Source organism: Oncorhynchus keta, unplaced genomic scaffold (assembly GCF_023373465.1).
Source record: "Oncorhynchus keta strain PuntledgeMale-10-30-2019 unplaced genomic scaffold, Oket_V2 Un_contig_10789_pilon_pilon, whole genome shotgun sequence".
Classification (NCBI taxonomy): domain Eukaryota; kingdom Metazoa; phylum Chordata; class Actinopteri; order Salmoniformes; family Salmonidae; genus Oncorhynchus; species Oncorhynchus keta.
The window spans coordinates 219,377-243,652 of NW_026277201.1; the positions used below are offsets into that span (position 1 = coordinate 219,377).

The 24,276-nt window shown below is 43.4% G+C and overlaps 1 protein-coding gene across 1 annotated transcript in view; it reads right to left on the reverse strand.

Moving 5' to 3' along the window:
• Positions 1-234: 234 nt before the first annotated feature.
• The window catches only part of LOC118373316 (espin-like), a 112,001-nt gene continuing 87,959 nt past the window's right edge, over positions 235-24,276 (reverse strand). Inside the window, 2 exon segments of the mRNA XM_052500495.1 lie at positions 235-2,881; positions 7,816-8,270. Of these exon segments, the coding sequence (XP_052356455.1) occupies positions 8,187-8,270 (84 nt within the window). The 3' untranslated portion in view covers positions 235-2,881; positions 7,816-8,186.

Here is a 24,276-nt window from a genome sequence, read left to right on the forward strand (position 1 = left end):
AATATTTTATACATCGATAAAAGAAAACATGTTTGCTTGTTGAACTCATAGCGATTTGCTAAATATTACGTGTTTTTTAATTAGCATGATTGTGGAGTGTTCAATCCTCTTGGATAACAAGAGATGTGCTTTTGGTTGGACAACACAGTCAATTATGACATCCATAAGACACATGCAACACAAACAATTCACCATGATCACAATAAGGGCATTGAAAAGTAAAAGAGTTAAAAAAAAGAGTTAAATGCTCAAACTGAACAAAAGTATAAAAGCAACATGTAGTGTTAGTCCCATGTTTCATGAGCTGAAATAAAACATCCCAGATATTTTCCATACGCAAAAAAAGTTTCTCTTAAATGTTGTGCACACGTGTTTACAAAGTTAACTAGCTTTCCTAGTTAAATAAAGGTTAAATTAAAAAATTGTAAAAACTATTTACATCCCTGTTAGTGAGCATTTCCCCCTTGCCAAGACTATCCAGCCACCTGACAGGTGTGGCATATCAAGAAGCTGATTAAACAGCACGATCATTACACAGGTGCACCTTGTGCTGGGGACAATAAAAGGCCAATCTAAAATGTGCTGTTTTCTCACACAATGCCACAGATGTCTCAAGTTGAGGGAGTGTGCAATTAGCATGCTGACAGCAGGAATGTCCATAGCTGTAGCCAGATACATTAAATTCTCTACCGTAAGCCTCCTCCAATGTCATTTTAGAGAATTTGGCAGTACATCCAACCAACCTCACAACCACGTGTAACCATGCCAGCCCAGGACCTGCACATCTGGCTTCTTTACCTGCAAGATCAAAGAATTTCTACACAAACTGTCAGAAACCTTTTTGGGGAAACTCATCTGCCTGCTCGTCGTCCACACCAGGGTTTTGACCTGATTGCAGTTCGACTTTGTAACTGACTTCAGTGGGCAAATGCTCACCTTCGATGGCCTGGATGAATCCCGGTTTCAACTGTACCGGGCAGATGGCAGACAGCATGCATTGCTTCGTGTGGGTGAACGGTTTGCTGATGTCAACGTTGTGAACAGTGTGCCCCATGGTGGCGGTGGGGTTATGGTATAGGCAGGCATAAGCTATGGACAACGAACACAATTGCATTTTAGATACCGTGACGAGATCCTGAGGCTCATTGTCGTGCCATTTATCCTCCTCCATCACCTCATGTTTCAGCATGATAATGCACGGCCACATGTCACAAGGATCTATACACAATTCCTGGAAGTTGAAAATGTCCCAGTTCCATGGCCTGCATACTCAGACATGTCACCTCAATGAGCATGTTTGGGATGCTCTGGATTGGCGTGTACAGCGGTTTGTTTCCGCCAATATCCAGTAACTTCGCACAGCCATTGAAGAGGAGTGGGGCATTCCACAGGCCACAATCAACAGCGTAAAGGAGATGTGTCACAATGCAAATGGTGCTCACACCAGATACGGACAGCTTTTCTGATCAACTACTTTTAAAAAAAGTTATCCGTGACCAGTCTGTATTCTCGTTCATGTGATATCCAAAGATTAGGGCCTAATGAATTCATTTCAATTGACTGATTTCCTGATATGAACTGTAACTCAGTAACATCATTGAAATCATTACATGTTGCTTTTATATTTTTGTTCAGTGTTATTTTTTTTTACTTAAATGACATTATCCACAACTAACAATATTAATAAACCCATTTTAAATGACTTATGGTTGCAGTTACCCATATGATATTAATGTACAAAATAACAGATACAGGAGGGACTTTATCCATTTCCTGTTTCAACAATATCTCTGGAAGTTCAGATGGGCTCAATGAAAAATAGCATCATTAAGTAGAATATAGGTCTTTGTGCAATACATGGAGATGATATATACTGTATCAAAATGCCATTGCTTATTATGTTAACCATGACATTTTCCATCCTAAAAGCAATCCTACAGTGGAATACAACAGTCTAGTTTTAGAGCTCAATTATCAATGTAAGTGTGGGTGAATCAAATGCAGAGAAAACAGATCGTGGACAGTTTTTCTATTTATGACAAACTGCTCAGCCTATAGCAATGACAACTTTTCCCACAATGGCCAACAAGACAGAACAACAGATCAACATTGACAAAGGTTGTTCAAGTGTGTGGAATTGTGTGGGAAATTCCTACAGAGTCATGTTAAATAATGTAAAGTAAAGCTAGTGTATATGATTCAAGTCTAAGGGTCTCATACAGTTGCGATACGTACAGTAATTTAGCCAAATGTTTTGACAGGAAAAAAAGGGGTAGGAGCATCTATTCAATGTGCTCATGTTGTCCTTTGAATCAGACACCGCTAACGTTGCGACACGTACAGTTTTTGTCCACGGGACCTTGGTGCGGCCACACCATTTCAGGATGGCAGAGCTGCAAAGCATGTTGGGAGGTGGCATGGTCCTGTTTGGTGGGTCGTCACTAGTTAACACAGCCACAAAGTCATAATTATGGCTAAACTCTGCCTATTTCTATAATTTCACGTTTATTTTCAACCTAACCCTAATAACCTTAAATGAATGCCAAAATGCAAATTTTTGTAGCTAACTTTGCCTTTGTGGCTCTGGAATCTGACTTTGTGGCTGTGTTATCTAGTGGAAACCTGGTTGGGGTGGGGTGCGATGAGGGTTGGGTATGGGAGGGGATTTTGGTAGTGGTTGGGGTTTGGTTGGTTGACATTGAAGGGGAAGAGGGTTGGATGGGGAGGCCCTATCTACTGTTTCGCTATGTCTCCTTTCTTCAGGATGATCTGCCGTTGCCATGGCGCCAACTTGCTCTCGTTGTAACCCATGGTCCGTAGTCGCTCCTGCTCTTTCTTCTCCCCGCTGTCCTTTGCCTTGTTTGCAAGCTCCTCTTCTTTTCTGAGTGCACCAATAAGAGGGAAGGTGAATACAAGGTGTCAGTGTGATTCAATGTGTGACTGTTTCAGCTTGTATTAAGAAACAATTGCCTGATTCTGGGCCAACCCGAACTCTACTGTGCTGTCTCTGATATGTTATTTTTTACATGGTAACTATGGTGCATGCGTTACCAGTATAGCTTGCTCGGTTTGACCCTGTTGAGTAAATAAAAAGGTCACTATTACCCTGGGACCCAGTCTGTTTAGCTCACCCCTCCTTGTCTGTCATGACACGGAGTACAATCAGTGGAATGTAAGCACAAAACAGATTCTGGATTTTAGGCTAGGTCACCACAGTCAAATGTAAATATTTGAGATGGGCTTAAATTAGCTGGGAGTTTAAACTTTTGGGACAATTCTATTGGTTCCATTGTACCGGGCAAACCAAAGCTCAAGTATTTGACCCTGGTCTGGTAACAATGAATACTTTTGGTACCTCCTATAACTGGTTACCACCTAGTAAACATACATTACGGTGTCATTTCTAAATACATACCAGGTAAAGAGACTTCTGCCTTATGGAGGATTTAACTAACTTTCAAACGTGTCGTATTACAATGAGCAGGATCAATGAGTTAGTCACCTAACGCTGATTGCTGATTGTTAATGACCGAGTCCTATTGTATCAAAAAGGCAGCAACATTTGAGGGTTGATACGTCAATATAATGCCATGCTTGCCTCTAGTTGATCCATTTTATATGATGTCTTACAAATATTTATTATATGAGAGTTTGACTGCTTCATTATAACTCTGCAGGGGGATGTATGAAATGATGGGTGTTATTCTAATATTACTGACCAGTAGTTGGAAAACTTGATATTTTCAGTCCATGTGAAACCAAAAATCTGCATGCTATATGGCATCACTACTAACCAGGATTCCCATGCAACCTTTTTATGTGAGTAAAGTACGTGTCGGATAAAGAATGTCACAACAGGGATAATGGAAAACAGCTCATTTTTTGGTAAACTTTCCAAATGTTGACAAAGCAAAACACGCTAGACAATGTGGGATCTTTTTGTCTCGGTAAAATGCATTATGCGAGAAATGGTTGCGCAAATGCGCAAATATTGATATAATAACCATCATATCGAAGTAAACATGGAGTCACGCAATGATATGTTGTGTGGTGCTCCCACTACGACTCGGGAAAGCTGTTTATTGGGCTACGGATTTAATCATTTGTATTGTATTATTGAACCTTTATTTTGCCAGGGAAGACAGTGAAACCTAGGTCTCCTTTCCAAATGCGCTCTGTATAATACAACATAGACACACATACACAGTGCCTTTGGAAAGTATTCAGATCTTCACTTTTCCCCCCGTTACAGCCTTATTTAATAAGCCTCACAGCCTCGTTAAAATTCAGCAATCTACACACAATACCGCATAATGACAAAGCAAAAACAGGTATCGACATTTTTGCTAATTTATTTAAAATACAATTAAAATTATTAAATAAACATAAGTATTCAGACCCTTTGCTCTGAGACAACATAGACATTTATCTCAGGTGCATCCTGTTTCCATTGATCATCCTTGAGATGTTTCTACAACTTGATTGGCATTCACCTGTGGTAAATTCAATTGATTGTACATGATTTGGAAAGGCACACACCTGTCTATATAAAAAGGTCCCACAGTTAACAGTGCATGTCAGAGGAAAAACCAAGCCACAAGGTTGAAGGAATTGTCTGTAGAGTTCCGAAACAGGATTGTGTCGAGTCACAGATCTGTGGAAGGGTACCAAAATATTTTGCAGAACACAGTGGCCTCCATCATTCTTAAATGGAAGAAGTTTGGAACCACCAAGACTCTTCCTAGAGTTGACAGCTCGGCCAAACTGAGCAAATCGGGGGAGAAGGGACTTGGTCAGGGAGGTGACCAAGAACCTGATGGTCACTGACAGAGCTCCAGAGTTCTTCTGTGGAGATGAGAGAACCTTCCAGAAGGACAACCATCTCTGCAGCAATCCACCAAATCAGGCCTTTATAGTAGAGTGAACAGACGGAAGCCACTCAGTAAAAGGCACGACGGCCCGCTTTAAGTTTGGTCTGATGAAACCAAGATTGAACTCTTTGGCCTGAATGCAAAGTGTCACATCTGGAGGAAACCTGACACCACCCCTACGGTGAAGTATGGTGGTGGCAGCATCATGCTGTGGGGGTGTTTTTCAGTGGCTGGGACTGGGAGATGAGTCAGAATCAAGGGAAATATGAACTGAGCAAAGTACAGAGAGATCCTTGATGAAAACCAGCTCCAAAGCGCACAGGACTTCAGACTGGGGTGAAGATTGATCTTCCAACAGGACAATGACCCTAAGCACATAGTCAAGACATTGCAGGAGTGTCTTCTGGACAAGTCTCTGAATGTGCTTGAGTGGCCCAGCCAGAGCCCGGACTTGAACCCAATCTAACATCTCTGGAGAGACCTGGAAATAGCTGTGCAGCGACACTCCCCATCCAACCTGACGGAGCTTGAGTGGATCTGCAGAGAAGAATGAGAGAAACTCCCCAAATACAGGTGTGCCAAGCTTGTAGCGTCACACCCAAGAAGATTCGAGGCTGTAATCGCTGCCAAACGTGCTTCAACAAAGTACTGAGTAAAGGGTCTGAATAATTATTTAAATGTGATATTTCAGTAAAAATGTGTCTGAATTTTTAAAAAATGTCTGTCAATATGTGGTATTGTGCAGAGATTGATGAGAGAATCAAACAATTGAATCAATTTTCGAATAAGGCTGTAATGTTAAAAAAAGTCAAGGGGTCTGAATACTTTCTGAATGCACACACGCACACACACACACACACACACTAAAAAATTGACACACCTACTCATTCCAGGGATGTTATTTTTACTATTTTTACATTGTAGAATAACAGTGAAGATGTCAAAATTATGAAATAACACATGGAATCATGTAGTAACCCAAAAAGTGTTTAACAAATCAAAATATTTATGACAGCTTGGCACACTCTTGGCATTCTCTCAACCAGCTTCAGCTAGAATGCTTTTCCAACAGTCTTGAAGGAGTTCCCACATATGCTGAGCACTTGGTGGCTGCTTTTCCTTCACTCAAAGGTCCAACTCATCCCAAACCATCTCAATTGGGTTGAGGTTGGGTGATTGTGGAGGCTAGGTCATCTGATACAGCACTCCATCGCTCTCCTTCTTGGTAAAATAGCCCTTGCACAGCCTGGAGGTGTGTTGGGTCAGTGTCCTGTTGAAAACAAATGATAGTCCCACTAACCCCAGATGCGATGACGTATCTTTGTAGAATGCTGTGGTAGCCATGCTGGTTAAGTGTAGCTTGATTTCGAAATAAATCACTGACAGTGTCACCAGCAAAGCATCCCCACACCAACACACAACCTCCTCCATGCTTCACGGTGGGAATGACATGTCTGTTCCTCGAACTCGGTGACCTTATCCTCTGCAGCAGAGGTCATTCTGGGTCTTCCTTTCCTGTGGCGGTCCTTATGAAAGCCAGGTTCATCATAGTACTTGATGGTTTAAGTGACTGCAATTGAAGAAACTTTCTAAGTTCTTGAAATGTTCCATATTCACTGACCTTCATGTCTTAAATTAATGATGGACTGTCATTTCTCTTATTTGACCTGTTCTTACCATAATATGGACTTGATCTTTTACCAAATAAGGCCATCTTCTGTATGCCCTCCCCCAACCTTGTCACAACACAACTGATGGGTTCAAACGCATTAAGAAGGAAATCAATTCCACAAATTAACTTAACAAGGCACACCTGTTAATTGAAATGCATTCCAGGTGACTACCTCATGAAGCTGGTTGAGAGAATGCCAAGAGTGAGCAAAGCTGTTATCAAGGCAAAGGGTGGCTACTTTAAAGAATCTAAAATATATTTAGATTTGTTTCATACTTTTTTTGGTCACTTCATGATTCTATATGTTTCATAGTTTTGATGAAGAAAATAGTAAAAATAAAGACAAACCATTGAATGAGTGTGTGTCCAAACTTTTGACTGGATTTTTTTTCTCATTTTGTCTGTCATAGTTGAAGTGTACCTATGATGAAAATTACAGGCCTCTCTCATATTTTTAAGTGGGGGAACTTGCACAATTGGTGGCTGACTAAATACTTTTTTGCCCCACTGTATATATATATATATATACAGTGGGGAGAACAAGTACAGTATTTGATACACTGCCGATTTTGCAGGTTTTCCTATTTATTCCCTGCTGCAGTGTGTGCAAACCTGGTCAAGAACTACAGGAAACGTATGATCTCTGTAATTGCAAACAAAGGTTTCTGTACCAAATATTAAGTTCTGCTTTTCTGATGTACTTATGTCATATGCAATAAAATGCTAATTAATTACTTACAAATCATACAATGTGATTTTCTGGATTTTTGTTTTAGATTCCGTCTCTCACAGTTGAAGTGTACCTATGATAAAAAATTACAGACCTCTACATGCTTTGTAAGTAGGAAAACCTGCAAAATCGGCAGTGTATCAAATACTTTACATACACAAAAACACTGTCTGGGAAGCACAAATAAAACAAGTCACACAGAAAAACAGCTGCATTACTCCACAAAAAAGCAATACTATAAATTGCCCAAAAGGCATCAGAACATCAAGATTAAATGTATTTTGAATTTTGATCCAAAAATACAGTGCACATTCTCTATTTAACACATTGTTATTCGGTACGTTGGAATTTAACTGCCAAAGTTGTTTTTTTCCCGCAAATACACACAACCTTTTGTAGGTTGTGGGAAAATGCACGTATTGTTTTTATGTGGATTTTATAATATTTGCATTTAAAATCTGTTGCAAATTGGATGGAAACCAAGATCATGATAATAGTTTGTGGCATATTATAAATGAACATTTTATAGAATGTTTTCTTACCTTTTTTGCCCCCTGTCCGACCCGGAGAAGTTAGGCACAAAAAGGAATTTAAGGAAATACAGTATTAATACATGGCATTCAAAACGTTACTTAACGACTACAGGAAATAATGTGTATAGTGGTTATACAGTAGGTAGCTAGCTATATGCTGTAAATATTTCAGGATCTACATGACTTTTTTTATCAACCCACCCAACACAACTTGAGGGGGGAAAAGAGAAGATAAAAAAAAAAACATTAACCAAGGCAAACAGACAAACAACCGGAGAAATTGACAGAAGGGAGGACAAATCCGAGACCATTGAAGAGATAATGGAGTAACAGTGTAAGCTCCTGATTGGAGTAATGGGATGGGTAGCACCGCCTCTCACTCACTTCTCTTCATCAAGCTTTTTCTTGATGATGTCCCTTCGCCATCCTGGCATGGACGCCAGGCGCGCCACCTCCTCATCCACCTGCAGAGGACCAAACGCACAAGAGCCCGTCACAATGGGGCCCACACTTTAAACACTGTCCCTGCCCAACTCCACTACTACAGTCTTCCCATTAGCCTCCAAAGAACTGACACTTTTCCCATCTTTTGTTGTTTCTCCAATGATGTAGCTCACAAAGGTGAATCACCTGATTATGGACCCTTTATAATGCTTACATAGTATGGCTGAAACATACACTGTGAAGAGCTGGCATCGAATACCATTTAAAAAACATTTCAAATACATTATCTGTTGCTTTGTTGAGCTTGCAAGGTATCAAATAGAGTAGTCACAAAACTGCAAACCTCACCCATCTGGCATTCCAGCCAAGCTAAAGCAATTTCTAATAAAATTTGAACCCAGGTCTAGACCTTATCAGCTGACTCTGGGCCCAAGAAGTGAAGGTAACCTGCCTAAATGACTACCACCCTCGGTAGCCATGAAGTGCTTCGAAAGGCTGGTCATGGCTCACATCAACACCAGACCAACTCCAATTTGAATACCACCCCAACAGATCCACAGATGATGCAATCGCACTCCACACAGCCCTTTCCTACCTGGACAAAAATAACACCTATGTGAGAATGCTGTTCATTGACTACAGCTCCGCATTCAACACCATAGTACCCACACTAAGCTAAGGACCCTGGGACTAAACACCTCTGCAACTGGATCCTGGACTTCCTGACGGGCCGCCCCCAGGTGGTGAGGGTAGGTAACAACACATCTGCCACACTGATCCTCAACACAGGGTTCCTTCAGGGGTGAGTCTCCTCCTGTACTCCCTGTTCACCCTTCGACTGCGTGGCCAAGCACAACTCCAACACCATCATTTAGTTTGCTGATGACACAACAGTGGTAGGCCTGATCACCAACAACGATAAGACCGCCTATAGGGGAGAGGTCAGAGACCTGAACGTCTGGTGCCAGGACAACAATCTCTCCCTTAATGTAAACAAGACAAAGGAGCTGATCATGGACTACGGGAAAAGGCGGGCCTGTAGTGGAGCGGGTCGAGAGTTTCAAGATCTTTGGCATCCACATCACCAACAAACTATCATGGTTCAAGCACACCAAGACAGTCGTGAAGAGGGCACGACAAAACCTTTTCCCCATTGGGAGATTGAAAAGATTTGGCATGGGTCCCCAGATCCTCGAAAAGTTCTACAGCTGCACCATCGAGAGCATCCTGACCGGTTGCATCACCGCCTGGTATGGCAACTACTCGGCATTCGACCGTAAGGTGCTACAGAGGGTAATGCGTATGGCCCAGTACATCACTGGGGCCAAGCTTCCTGCCATCCAGGATCTATATACCAGGCGGGGTCAGAGGAAGGCCAAAAAATTGTCAAAGACTCCAATCACCCAAGTCATAGACTGTTCTCTCGGCTACCGCACGGCAAGCGATACCGGAGAGCCAAGTACAGGTACAAAAGGCTCCTTAACAGATTCTACCCCCCAAGCAATAAGACTGCTGAACAATTAAACAAATGGCCACCCAGACTATTTACATTGACAACCACATTGCTGCTACTTGCTGTTTATGATCTATGCAGTCACTTTACCCCTACTTTCAACTAACCTGAACCCCCTGAATATAGCTTCATTATTGTGTTGCTTTTTATTTTTGACTTCAGTTTATTTTGTAAATCTTTTCTTAACTCCATTTCTTGAACTGCATTGTTAGTTAAGGGCTCGTAAGTAAGCATTACACAGTAAGGTCTACACCTGTTGTATTCGGCGCATGTGACAAATCAAATGAGATTTTGAGAGCCAGTTTTAAGTGACTGAAACCCAGCTTATTGCAGACAGGTTGTGGACAGTGCACACACACTGCCTGAAACCTGTCTCTTTCAGGTCCTAATTAGAGGATGGGAGCCATCTTGGATTTCTCATTTTCACCTGGCTACAGATCCATTATCCCTCGCATCCCTCTCACCCCACAGCGTTTCACTGGCCCTAGCCAACAGTATCCGTGTAAGCTTAGCTCTCTACACATTGCATTTCTTATGGTTCCCCTGGGAACTCTAGAATGGGAGTAAAAATGTGATGTAATTTGATAGAAAGTGAGACAAAGCCAGTTTAATGCTACCTATACAGCAGCACAGCAGCCATTGTAGATTTACATGGTTGTATGCTAATTGCATCATATAAAAGGCGTGCGCTGCCGCAGTCGGAAGGCATCCATTCATACCTGGACGAGTACCAAGAACGGTTGCTGTTTAGGGAATGCATGGAAATTCCTTGAAGTCTTCATGTTGCAAGGCAGTACTCTTGAGCTAATATACTATGAACTGATAGGCAAAGACCAATACTGTGTCTTATTGTGTATATATACGTGTGCGCTGAACTTGGTAAGAAATTGAAATATGGATTGTTAAATGGTCCTTTGAACATGGTGCCCTTTCTTGCCATGATAAAATATGGACATTTAGATTAGAGGTGACACAAAAACCCAATTGATAAAATCCACTCAGAGGGAGAATTTCTCGTGTCAGCTCTCTTAAGATTCCTTCTCAAAACCCATTGGATGAGAAAGCCAGAGGTCCCACCCCTGTGACCTTCTCCTCCAATGGCTTTGAGAAGGAGGCGATGAGAGAGGACGTGAGGACTATTCAATTGAGATTCTCCTAGAGCCTCAGACCTACTCATTCAATTCATTCAAGGGGCTTTATTGGCATGTAAAATGAACAGTAAATATTACACACAGATCCAAAAGAATAAAAACATTTCAAATGTCTTTAGTGTTGTAACATTGTGCAAATAGTTAAAGTAAAAAAGTAAAAATAAGTAAATATGTATTTACAATGGTGTTTGTTCTTCACTGGTTGCCCTTATCTTGTGGCAACAGGTCACACCTTGCTCCTGTGATTGCACACTGTGGTATTTCACCCAATAGATATGGGAGTTTATCAAAATTGGATTTGTTTTCAAATTCTTTGTGGATCTGTGTAATCTGAGGGAAATATGTGTCTCTAATATGGTCATACATTTGGCAGGAGGTAAAGAAGTGCAGCTCAGTTTCCACCTCCTTTTGTGGGCAGTGAGCACATAGCTGGTCCGCTCGAGAGCCAGGTCTGCCTACGGCGAACTTTCTGAATAGCAAGGCTTTCTTTATTTTTGGGTCAGTCACAGTGTTTCTGCCAATGTGTATTCTCTGTTAAGGGCCAAATAGCATTTTAGTTTGCTCAGTTTTTTTGTTAATTCATTCCAGGGGTTCAAGTAATTATATTTTTGTTTTCCCTTGATTTGGCAGAGTCTACTCACTACACATCATTTTCCTCCCCTTGAATCTCTGGGTTGGTAAAGATACAGCAGGTGGACTCGATTTAGCTCACCCAGCACACCAGATGTAGCTCACCCAGCACACCAGATGTAGCTCACCCAGCACACCAGATGTAGCTCACCCAGCACACCAGATTTAGCTCACCCAGCACACCAGATGTAGCTCACCCAGCACACCAGATTTAGCTCACCCAGCACACCAGATTTAGCTCACCCAGCACACCAGATGTAGCTCACCCAGCACACCAGATTTAGCTCACCCAGCACACCAGATTTAGCTCACCAAGCACACCAGATGTAGCTCACCCAGCACACCAGATTTAGCTCACCAAGCACACCAGATGTAGCTCACCCAGCACACCAGATGTAGCTCACCCAGCACACCAGATTTAGCTCACCCAGCACACCAGATTTAGCTCACCCAGCACACCAGATGTAGCTCACCCAGCACACCAGATTTAGCTCACCCAGCACACCAGATTTAGCTCCCCCAGCACACCAGATTTAGCTCCCCCAGCACACCAGGTGGGCAGGGATTCCCATATGGAAAAGATAAGAATTCTGTTAAATGATTCTATATATTCTACCTGGAACTTGTAATTAATATATGTGGCAGCAGTTTCATAAAATATTCTTGTAATATCTGACTTTTATGGGTGGGTAACATTTAGACAGAACAGAAATGTTTTGTATAAAAAAATACAAGACATAGAAGGCTTAGCTTACAAGGTCTCATATACATGGGACATACACATTTCAAAGCACTTGCACTGTCTGACATTGACGCACAAAATGTCACCCTTATTGAAAAAAAGAAGCAAAGTCTGCCGTGAGGACGAGCAGGAGCTGGAATGCCGAAGGAGGGAGAACAGGGGAGAGGGCGGAGCAGGAGGAAGGGGGAAAGGAGGGAGAACAGGGGAGAGGGCGGAGCAGGAGGAAGGGGGAAAGGAGGGAGAACAGGGGAGAGGCGGAGCAGCAGGAGGAGGAAGGGGGAAAGGAGGGAGAACAGGGGAGAGGGCGGAGCAGGAGGAAGGGGGAAAGGAGGGAGAACAGGGGAGAGGCGGAGCAGCAGGAGGAGGAAGGGGGAAAGGAGGGAGAACAGGGGAGAGGGCGGAGCAGGAGGAAGGGGGAAAGGAGGGAGAACAGGGGAGAGGGCGGAGCAGCAGGAGGAGGAAGGGGGAAAGGAGGGAGAACAGGGGAGAGGGCGGAGTAGCAGGAGGAGGAAGGAGGAAAGGAGGGAGAACAGGGGAGAGGGCGGAGCAGCAGGAGGAGGAAGGGGGGAAAGGAGGGAGAACAGGGGAGAAGGCGGAGCAGGAGGAAGGGGGAAAGGAGGGAGAACAGGGGAGAGGGCGGAGCAGCTGGAGGAAGAAGGGGAAAAGGAGGGAGAACAGGGGAGAGGGCGGAGCAGCAGGAGGAGGAAAGGGAAAAGGAGGGAGAACACGGGAGAGGGTGGAGCAGCAGGAGGAGGAAGGGGAAAAGTAGGGAGAGGGAGGAGAAAAGCAGAAGGAGCAAGAGGAAAGGGGAAAGCAGGAGGTGAAGAAGAGGGAAAGCAGTCTTGTCCCATCGCTGCAACTCCTGTACGGACTCGGGAGAGGCAAAGGTTGAGAGCCGTGCGGCCCCTGAAACACAACCCAGACAAGCTGCACTGCGTCTTGACACAATGCCCACTTAACCCGGAATCCAGCCGCACCAATGTGTCGGAGGAAATACCGTACACCTGGCAATAGTGTATAGTGTCGGCATGCATTGCGCCCAGTCCGCCACAGGAGTCGCTAGAGCGCGATGGGACAAGGATGTCCCTGTCGGCCAAACCCTCCCCTAACCCGGACATCGCTGGGCCAATTGTGTGCCGCCCCATGGGTCTCCTGGTCGCGGCCTGGAACCAGGATCTCTAGCGGCACATCTAGCACTGCCTTAGACCACTGCGCCCTTATATTTGAATGTGAAACTTATAAAGGAAAGCATTTATTTTGTATAGGTTATATTGTCAGAACGTATACCTTTTCTGTAATATTTATAGATGACTCATGTATTTTGTCTCATATGTCATACCATATCTATGTAGGAAATGAAATCATGCATGTCATATAATGGCAAACAAGTTAACACATATACGCCACTGACATAAGGAAAAACTTGCCAAATATTTAGATTACTTCATCAATTTTTGTACTCATCTTCTGCCATACAAGATTCTTATCGGATTTTCATAATTCTTTACCAAACGGGTTGGTACATTAGGACTGATGGAACGGACCCAAAAGTGAAAAACATGGCCAAACGATGCACTGGGTGAGTTAAATTGAGAAAACCTAGTCATGCTAGCATTGACAAGTCGTACTCTAGGGATGTTGTAGAGCATGAACCTGCAGGAGCAAGTCACTGCTTTGATGTTTGCAGAGAACAATAGGGTGTTGTCCAGGGTCACGACAAGGTTCTTTGCACTCTGGGAGGGGACCACTGTGGAGTTGTCAACCGTGATGAAGAGGTCTTGGAGCAGACATGCCTTCCCCGGGAGGCAGAGCAGCTGTTTGGTCGAGGTTGCGCAAAGGTGGTGGGCCGATATCCAAGCCGAGATGTTTGCCAGGCACGCGGAGTTGCATGTTGCCACCTTGTGTGTCAGAAGGGGGGGGGAAGGAGAAGAATAGTTGAGTGTCATCCAAATAGTAATGATAGGAGAGACCATGTGAGGATATAACAGAGCAGAGTGACTTGGTGTGAAGAGAAAAGGGCCTAGAACCAAGCCCTAGTGGACACCAGTAGTGAGAGCACATGATGAAGACACAGATCCTCTCCACACCACCTGTTAGGAGCAACCTTCCAGGTAGTGTGCAATCCTAGAGTGTGCAGAGCGTGAGAGGGTGGAGAGGAGGATCTAATTGTTCACGGTGTCGAAGGCAGCGGAAAGACGTCGGAGGATGAGAACAGAGGAGAGAGAGTCAGCTTTGGCAGAGCATCTGTGACACAGAGGAGAGCGGTCTTAGTTGAGTGAGCCACCCTGAAGCCTGACTGGTTAGGGTCAAGAAGATCGTTCTTAGAGAGATAATGAGAGTTGGTCAGAGACAACACGCCAAAGTGTTTTGGAAACAAAAGAAAGGGACATGGGTCTGTGGTTTAATGTCAGAGGGGTCGAGTGTTAGTTTCTTGACAAGGGGAGCGACTGGCCATCTTGAAGTCAGAGGGGACGCAGCCAGTGGTCAGGGATGAGTTGATGAGGGAAGTGAGGTCTCCAGAGATGGTCTGGAGAAGGGAGGATTGGGTCAAGTGGGCAGGTTGTTGGGCGGCTGAACATCACTAGTCACAGGATTTCATCTGGAGAGAGAGAGAGTTATGTTTGAGTTGGATCAGTGGGCTCAGTAGGCAGAGTGAATGAGGTCGTCAACCTTTTTTCCAAAGTGGTTAACAAAGTCGTCAGCAGAGAGGGAGGTGGTGGATGGTTAATGAGGTATGGGAAAGTGGAGAATGGTTTCCCAGGGATGGAGGTTAGAGTGGTAGAAAGTGCCTTTAGCAGCAGATACAGATGAAGAGAAGGTGGAGAGGGAGTGGAAGGATAATAGGCCCTCCAGAAGTTGTTTTCCTCTATTTCAGCTCAGCTGCCCGCAGACCTACTGTTAGCACGCAGTCGATCAGCCACGGAGTAGGAGGGGAAGGTCGCGGACGAAAGTGGACCGTGAGAAACAAAGGATGCAGAAAGTGAAGAGAGTACGGTTGAAGAGCCGGAGTCAGGAGACAGAAGGATATAGCAGACGGGAGAGAGGATAGGATAGGAGAGAGTACTGGATGAGAGAAAGCAAAGATTACGGCGGCACATGACCATCTGGGTAGGGGCTGAGTTGGTAGGGTTGGGGGAGAGAAAAGGAAACAAAGTAGTGATCAGAGACCTGGAGGGGGGTTGCAGTGAGAATAGTAGGTGAACAGCCTGTAGTGAAGATTAGGTCAAGCGTACTGCCTGCCTTGTGAGTGGGAGGTAGGGCTGACCACAATTAGTCGACTGGTTGGTCGACCAAGATTGTTTTAGTCGAGCAGTAACAAAAATATATACAGTACCAATCAAAAGTTTGGACACACCTACTCATTCCAGGGTTTCCCTTTATTTTTTCTATTTTCTACAATGTATAATAATAGTGAAGACATAAAAACTATGAAATAACATATATGGAATCATGTAGTAACCAAAAAAGTGTTAAACAAATGAAAATACATTTTATATTTGAGCAATCCTTTGTCGTGATGACAGCTTTGTGTAACAGTATACTTTTAAACCGTCCCCTCGCCCATACCCGGGCGCGAACCAGGGACCTTCTGCACACATCAACAACAGTCATCCACGAAGCATCGTTACCCATCGCTCCACAAGAGCCGCGGCCCTTGCAGAGCAAGGGGAACTACTACATCAAGGTCTCAGAGCAAGTGACGTAACCGATTGAAACGCTATTTAGCACACACCGCTAACTAAGCTAGCCGTTTCACGTCCGTTACACTCACCCCCCTTTTGACCTTCCTCCTTTTTCCGCAGCAACCAGTAATCCGGGTCAACAGCATCAATGTAACAGTATAACTTTAAACCGTCCCCTCGCCCATACCCGGGCGCGAACCAGGGACCTTCTGCACACAACGACAACAGTCACCCTCGAAGCATCGTTACCCATCGCTGCACAAAAGCCGAGGCCCTTGCAGAGCAAGGGGAACTAGTACTTCAAGGTCTCAGAGCAAGTGACGTAACCGATTGAAACGCTATTTAGCGCACACCGCTAACTAAGCTAGCCGTTTCACATCCGTTACACTCACCCCCCTTTTGACCTTCCTCCTTTTTCCGCAGCAACCAGTAATCCGGGTCACGGCACCAATGTAACAGTATACTTTTAAACCGTCCCCTCGCCCATACCCAGGCGCGAACCAGGGACCTTCTGCACACATCAACAACAATCATCCACGAAGCATCGTTACCCATCGCTCCACAAGAGCCGCGGCCCTTGCAGAGCAAGGGGAACTACTACATCAAGGTCTCAGAGCAAGTGACGTAACCGATTGAAACGCTATTTAGCGCACACCGCTAACTAAGCTAGCCGTTTCACATCCGTTACATTTGCACACATTTGGCATTCTCTCAACCAGCTTCATGAGGAAGTCACCTGGGAATGCATTTCAATTAACAGGTGTGCTTCAGGAAACTAGGCGTATGTCGCAAGACACGACTTCACAGGAGAGACATTTTAACGCAACCATTTTAAATTTTTTATCAAAATGCATTTTTTTCGGCAGAAATTCCTTGTAGAACATGTGCACAAACATGTATACCATCTGTAAATACAAATAAAATGGTTAAATTACAAGCCTAGTTGGTTTAGCCACAGAGAAAGAAGCAACCTTTCCACTAGCCATGATTGGCTGAGATTTTATTTTACCTTTATTTAACTTGGCAAGTCAGTTAAGAACAAATTCTTATTTTCAATGATGGCCTAGGAACAGTTGGCTGGACATGCCGAGAGGGAGTTCAGATTGGTCTGCCATATAGAGAACTTCTGTCTATTTGAGTTGGTCACTCTGTTGGTAATCCTGTGGAACGCAGCTTTAAAAATGTGTTGTGTAATGGAGCTGCATAAGTGTTGCTCTCCACTTTCTGGAGGATCGAGTTTTTTGAAATCAGTGGAATTAGAGTATGATAGCTAAAGATATGGAGAAAACACCTGTCTCGAAGGGCAACCGTGGCATGGCATTCCTGACATGGTGAGGCGTCCATCATGCATGATGTATATGGGTAAGATAGATATTACACATTTCTAATTTTGACAAAGTGGTTTCATTTCAAGCTTGAAGTTTATGGTTCGCTAGCTAGCTATGTTACTGGCTGGCTCCCTAGCCAACGTTACGTGTATTATTTGTATCCCAGAACCACTTGCTTTGCTAGTTAGAGCTTAATTGTTAGCCAGTTAACGTTGAACCTGGTTGGTTAGCTCCCAGCAGATTCACGCAGGGTAGTAAGAACATGATTTGGCATTGTGTTCATTGTTGTTTAACTAGCTAACGTTAGCTGGCTGGCTCGTTAGCTAACGTTACGTGTATGACGTTATTATTCGTATCCTAGAGCTGTTTGCTTTGCTAGTTAGAGGCTAATGTTAGCTAGCTTACGTTGAACCTTGTTGGTTAACTCCCAGCAGATTCGGGACAGTGTTGCAGTCTCCTGCAAAGATAGCATGCAGAGTTCTGTATTTACTATCCAAGTCTGTAACCAAACAATTCAAGCTTCTACTAAAAATCCACCTTTCCAGAAACAAGTCTCTCACTGTTGCCGCTTGCTACAGACCTCCCTCTGCCCCCAGCTGTGCCCTCGATACCATATGTGAATTGATTGCCCCCCATCTATCTTCTGAGCTCGTGCTACTAGGTGACCTAAACTGGGACATGCTTAACCTGTTACTCCTACCCCCTACTTTTTCGAACATTCTGTTAAAAATCGCCCAACATTTCAGCGCCCTGCTGCTCATGCCAGGAATATAGTATATGCATATGATTAGTATGTGTGGATAGAAAACACTCAGACGTTTATAAAACTGGTTAAATCACGGCTGTGACTATAACAGAACGTGCGTTTCATCGAAAAGCGCAGGAAAATCTGATCACTGAAAATTGGAAAATATATCAATGCGCCACTTGCATGAATTGTCTATGGGAAAGCAAATTACCTGGAGCCGAGATTGCAATTCCTACAGCTTCCACACGATGTCAACAGTCTTGTCATTTGCCTAGGCTTTGTTTCTTGGTCAAACGAAGAAGAGACAGCCGATTTCTTCAGGTCTCGGACCGGATATTTTGGTTGAGATTTACCCGGACATTATTTCCAGACGTACCCCTATAGAATATACATCGCCTCGTGATCAATTTGATCGCTTATTAACGTTTACTAATACCTAAAGTTGCATTACAAAAGTATTTTGAAGTGTTTTGTGAAAGTTTATCGTCAACTTTTTTAATTTAAAAAAATGACGTTACGTTATAAGACGCTATTATTTTTTTGTTTATCACACAGTCTTCATAGATCGATATCTAGGCTATATATGGACCGATTTAATCGAAAAAAAGACCCAATAGTGATTATGGGACATCTAGGAGTGCCAACAAAGAAGATTGTCAAAGTTAATGAATGTTTTATATTTTATTTGTGCGGTTTGTGTAGCGCCGACTATGCTAATTATTTTGTTTACGTCCCCTGCGGGTCTTTTGGGGTGTTACATGCTATCAGATAATAGCTTCTCATGCTTTCGCCGAAAAGCATTTTAAAAATCTGACTTGTTGCCTGGATTCACAACGAGTGTAGCTTTAATTCAATACCCTGCATGTGTATTTTAATGAACGTTTGAGTTTTAACTAGTACTATTAGCATTTAGCGTAGCGCATTTGCATTTCCAGATGTCTAGATGGGACGCCTGCGTGTCAGGCGTCCCATCTAGCAAGAGGTTAACACCCCGGCCATCCTACAAACAAAGCTTGATGCCCTCAATCTCACACAAATTATCAATGAACCTACCAGGTACAACTCCAAATCCTTAAACACGGGCACCCTCATAGATGTCATCCTAACTAACTCACCCTCCAAATACACCTCTGCTGTTTTCAATCAAGATCTCAGCGATGACTGCCACATTGCCTGCATCCGTAATGGGTGTGCGACCAAACGACCACCCCTCATCATTGTCAAACGCTCCCTAAAACACTTCTGCGAGCAGGCCTCTCTAATTGACCTGGCCGGGGTATCCTGGAATGACATTGACCTCATCCCGTCAGTAGATGATGCCTAGCTATTCTTTAAAAGTGCCTTCCTCACCATCTTAAATAAGCATGCCCCATTCAGAAAATGTAGAACTAGGAATATATATAGTCCTTGGTTCACTCCAGACCTGTCTGCCCTTGACCAGCACAAAAACATCCTGTGCCATTCTGCATTAGCATCGAATAGCCCCCGTGATATGCAGGTAGTTAGGAAAACTAAGGCTAGATTTTTCAAACAGAAATTTGTATCCTTTAGTACTAACTCAAAAAGGTTCTGGGACACTGTAAAGTCCATGGAGAATAAGAGCACCTCCTCCCAGCTGCCCACTGCTCTGAGGCTAGGAAACACTGTCACCACCGATAAATCCACAATAATTGAGAATTTCAATAAGCATTTCTCTACGGCTGGCCATGTTTTCCACCTGGCTACCCCTACCCCGGTCAACTGCCCGGCACCCTCCACAGCAACCCGCCAAATCCCCCACCATTTCTCCTTACCCAAATCCAGATAGCTGATATTCTGAAAGAGCTGCAAAGTCTGGACCCCTACAAATCAGCCAGGCTAGACAATCTGGATCCTCTCTTTCTAAAATTATCTGCCGAAATTGTTGCAACCCCTACTTCTAGCCTGTTCAACCTCTTTCGTATAGTCTGAGATTCCCAAAGATTGGAAAGCTGCCGCGGTCATCCCCCTCTTTAAAGGGGGTGACACTCTAGACCCAAACTGCTACCGACTTATATCTATCCTACCCTGTCTTTCTAAGGTCTTCGAAAGCCAAGTTAACAAACAGATTACAGACTATTTCGAATCCCACCGTACCTTCTCCACTATGCAATCTGGTTTCAAAGCTGGTCATGGGTGCACCTCAGCCACGCTCAAGATCCTAAACAACATCATAACCACCATCGATAAGAGACATTACTGTACAGCCATATTCATCGACCTGGCCAAGGCTTTCGACTCTGTCAATCACCACATTCTTATTGGCAGACTCATCAGCCTTGGTTTCTCAAATGATTGCCTCGCCTGGTTTACCAAGTACTTCTCTGATAGAGTTCAGTGTGTCAAATTGGAGGGCCTGTTGTCCGGACCTCTGTCAGTCTATGGGGGTGCCACAGGGTTCAATCCTAGGGCCGACACTCTTCTCTGTATACATCAATGATGTTGCTCTTGCTGCTGGTGATTCTCTGGTACACCTCTATGCAGACGACACCATTCTGTATACTTCTGGCCCCTCTTTGGACACTGTGTTAACTAACCTCCAGACAAGCTTCAATGCCATACAACTCTCTTTCCGTGGCCTCCAACTGCTCTTAAACGCAGGGAAAACTAAATGCATGCTATTCAACCGATCCCTGCCCGCACCTGCTAACCCGTCCAGCATCACTACTCTGGATGCGTGGACAACTTCAAATACCTAGGTGTCTGGTTAGACTGTAAACTCTCCTTCCAAACTCACATTAAGCATCTCCAGTCCAAAATTAAATCTAGAATCGGCTTCCTATTTCGCAACAAAGCATCCTTCACTCAAGTTGCCAAACATACCCTCGTAAAACTGACCATCCTTTCGATCCTCGACTTCGGTGATGTCATCTATAAAATAGCCTCCAACACTCTACTCAACAAACTGGATGCAGTCTATCACAGTGCCATCCGTTTTGTCACCAAAGCCCCATACACTACCCACCATTGCAACCTGTACGCTCTCATTGGTTGGCCCACGCTTCATACTCGTCGCCAAACACACTGGCTACAGGTTATCTACAAGTCTCTGCTCGGTAAAGCCCTGCCTTATCTCAGCTCACTGGTCACCATAGCAGCACCCACTCGTAGCACGCGCTCCAGCAGGTATAGCTCACTGGTCACCCCCAAAGCCAATTCCTCCTTTGGTCATCTTTCCTTCCAGTTCTCTGCTGCCAATGACTGGAACAAACTGCAAAAATCTCTGAAGCTGGAGACTCATATCTCCCTCACTGGCGTTAAGCACCAGCTGTCAGAGCAGCTCACAGATCACTACACCTGTACATAGCCCATCTGTAGACAGCCCATCTAGCTACCTCATCCCCATACTGTATTTATTTATTTGTCTTGCTCCTTTGCACCCCAGTATCTCTACCTGCACATTCATCTTATGCACATCTACCATTCCAGTGTTTAATTGCTATATTGTAATTACTTCGCCACCATGGCCTATTTATTGCCTTAACTCCCTTATCCCTTACCTCATTTGCACTCACTGTATATAGACTGTTTGTTTTCTTTTGTTCTACTGTATTATTGACTATGTTTTGTTTATTCTATGTGTAACACTGTGTTGTTTGTGTCGAATTGCTATGCTTTCTCTTGGCCAGGTCACAGTTGCAAATGAGAACTTGTTCTCAACTAGCCTACCTGGTTAAATAAAGGTGAAATTAAAATGTTAAAAAAGTTAAACATTTATGCAGGGTAGTAATTATTTGGCACTATGTTCATTGTTGTTTAGCGAGCTAACATTAGATGGCTGGCTTGCTAGCGAACTTCACATGATAGGTGTACAACACAAACTCCTACATGTTGTTTACTTAGCTAGCTACATGTGTTAAGCTATGGTGTACAACACCTGTTGAATATGGCCGGTGTCAGTAAACGTCGGCCAAAAAGAGTAATGAAATTGTTGCCAGCAGAGCTGGTTAGGCTGCTTTCATTTTATCCAGAGAGAAACAAATCATCGGCTACAGCGTCAAGCGTGGGACTCTAAACTCTCCCAAGAGCGAAACGAGATGGGTGGGGGTAAAGCTTAAGAGGGTGTGAACAATGCTGAATGGGTGCAGACAAAAAATATAGCTCTTCACTAAAGGCCATTTTCTCAAAAGTGAGTTTACATGTTTATCAACTTTGAAAGCAGAATTACTTTCTCATTGTTCCTCAAAAATGCAGTGCATTTCGTCGCTCTGAGTCTCTACTTTATCTCATGTAAAAAACACAATTTCAAATGTTGCTACATAATACCAGATCCAGATGGCAAGAACAGCTCAAATAAGCAGAGAGAAACAACAGTCCATCATTACTTTAAGACATGAAGATCAGTCAATCCTGAACATTTCAAGAACTTTGAAAGTTCATTCAAGTGCAGTCGCAAAAACCATCAAGCACTATGATGAAACTAGCTCAAGAGGACTGCCACAGGAAAGGAAGACCCAGAGTTACCTCTGCTACAGAGGATATGTTAATTAGTTAACTGCACCTCAGATTGCAGCTCAAATAAACGATTCACAGAGTTTAAGTAACAGACACTTCTCAACATATTCTGTTCAGAGGAGACTGTGTCAATCAGGCCTTCATGGTTGAATTCATAAAATAAATCAAAAACACTACTAAAGGACACCAATAAGAAGAAGAGACTTGCTTGGGCCAAGAAACACAAGCAATTGACATTAGACTGGTGAAAATCTGTCCTTTTGTCAGATGAATCCAAATGTGAGATTTTTGGTTCCAACCGCTGTGTCTTTGTGAGACGCAGAGTAGGTGAACGGATAATCTCTGCATATGTGGTTCCCACCGTGAAGCATGGAGGAGGTGGTGTGATGGTGCTTTGCTGGTGACACTGTCAGTGATTTATTTAGAATTCAAGGAACACTTAGCATTCTACAGCGATACACCATCCCATCTGGTTTGCGCTTAGGACTATCATTTGTAAGAGCTATCTAACCAAGAAGGAGAGTGATGGAGTGCTGCATCAGATGACCTGGCCTCCACAATCACACTGACCTCAACCTGGTTTGGGGTGAATTGGAACGCAGAGTGAAGGAAAAGCAGACAAGACAAGTGTTCAGCATATGTGGGAACTCCTTCAAGACTGTTGGAAAAGCATTTCTCATGAAGCTGGTTGAGAGAATGCCAAGAGTGTGCAAAGCTGTCATCAAGGCATAGGGTGGCTACTTTGAAGAATCCAAAATATATTTTGATTTGTTAAACACATTTAGTTACTATATGATTCCATGTGTTAATTCATAGTCTTCAATATTATTCTACAATGTAGAAATAAAGAAAAACCCTGGAATGAGTAGGTGTCCAAACTTTTGATTGGTTCTGGATTTAATAATATCTAATCATTCCTAATTTACTTATAATAAAAAATATATATTGTTTCCATGTAATCTCATTCACAACAGAATAAACTATCATCCATTTTAGTATTCAAAAGATATCAAATTTAACTGAAAAATGACTCCATGTCACTCTCTTATGGCGAAGAAATATAATACACCTAGAAAGTATCACATTTTCCTAAGCTAACAAAACCAGGCTAATACACTGCTAGCTGGTGCTCATACATTTACACATATACTTTACACATTTGTCAAAATACCTGCAATCATGGCCCACACACAGTATGGATGAGTGGTGAGACGGGATATAAACAGCACTCCTAAAGATGCATTCTCGAGATAGCTACCAACTTCAGAGGGAACTTTAGCTAGCATAAAACCCAAGTGGCAAATAACATTTAAAGGGTGGCTTATTTTACGCCAAACCAACAACATTAGTTACGAATAACATAAATTGCTAATGTATTATGTAAAATGTGGATTTTATGATGTAATGTCAACTTTATACATGTCTATCCCGGGACCATTCAATTTTCAACTCATCCATAAATCTGCAGTGGATTACCCAGAATTCCATACTTGTATCACTGTGTTAGACATTGTATACACACTAATCCACCAGGAGGTGGCATAACACCCATTTTATGCAGGAATTTTTAATCACACTGTTACACAGGCACGCATAGAAGTAGGCCTATAGGCTACCTGGCCTGTGCGCAAATGTAGGCATAGAAATGTGCCCATTTGGGACTGATAGTATTTCTGATTGGCTTAACTCATCACCACTAATGACCTGTGGAGCTTCTCAAAGTAATGTTTTCTTCACCTCAAACAGCAAGCAAACAAG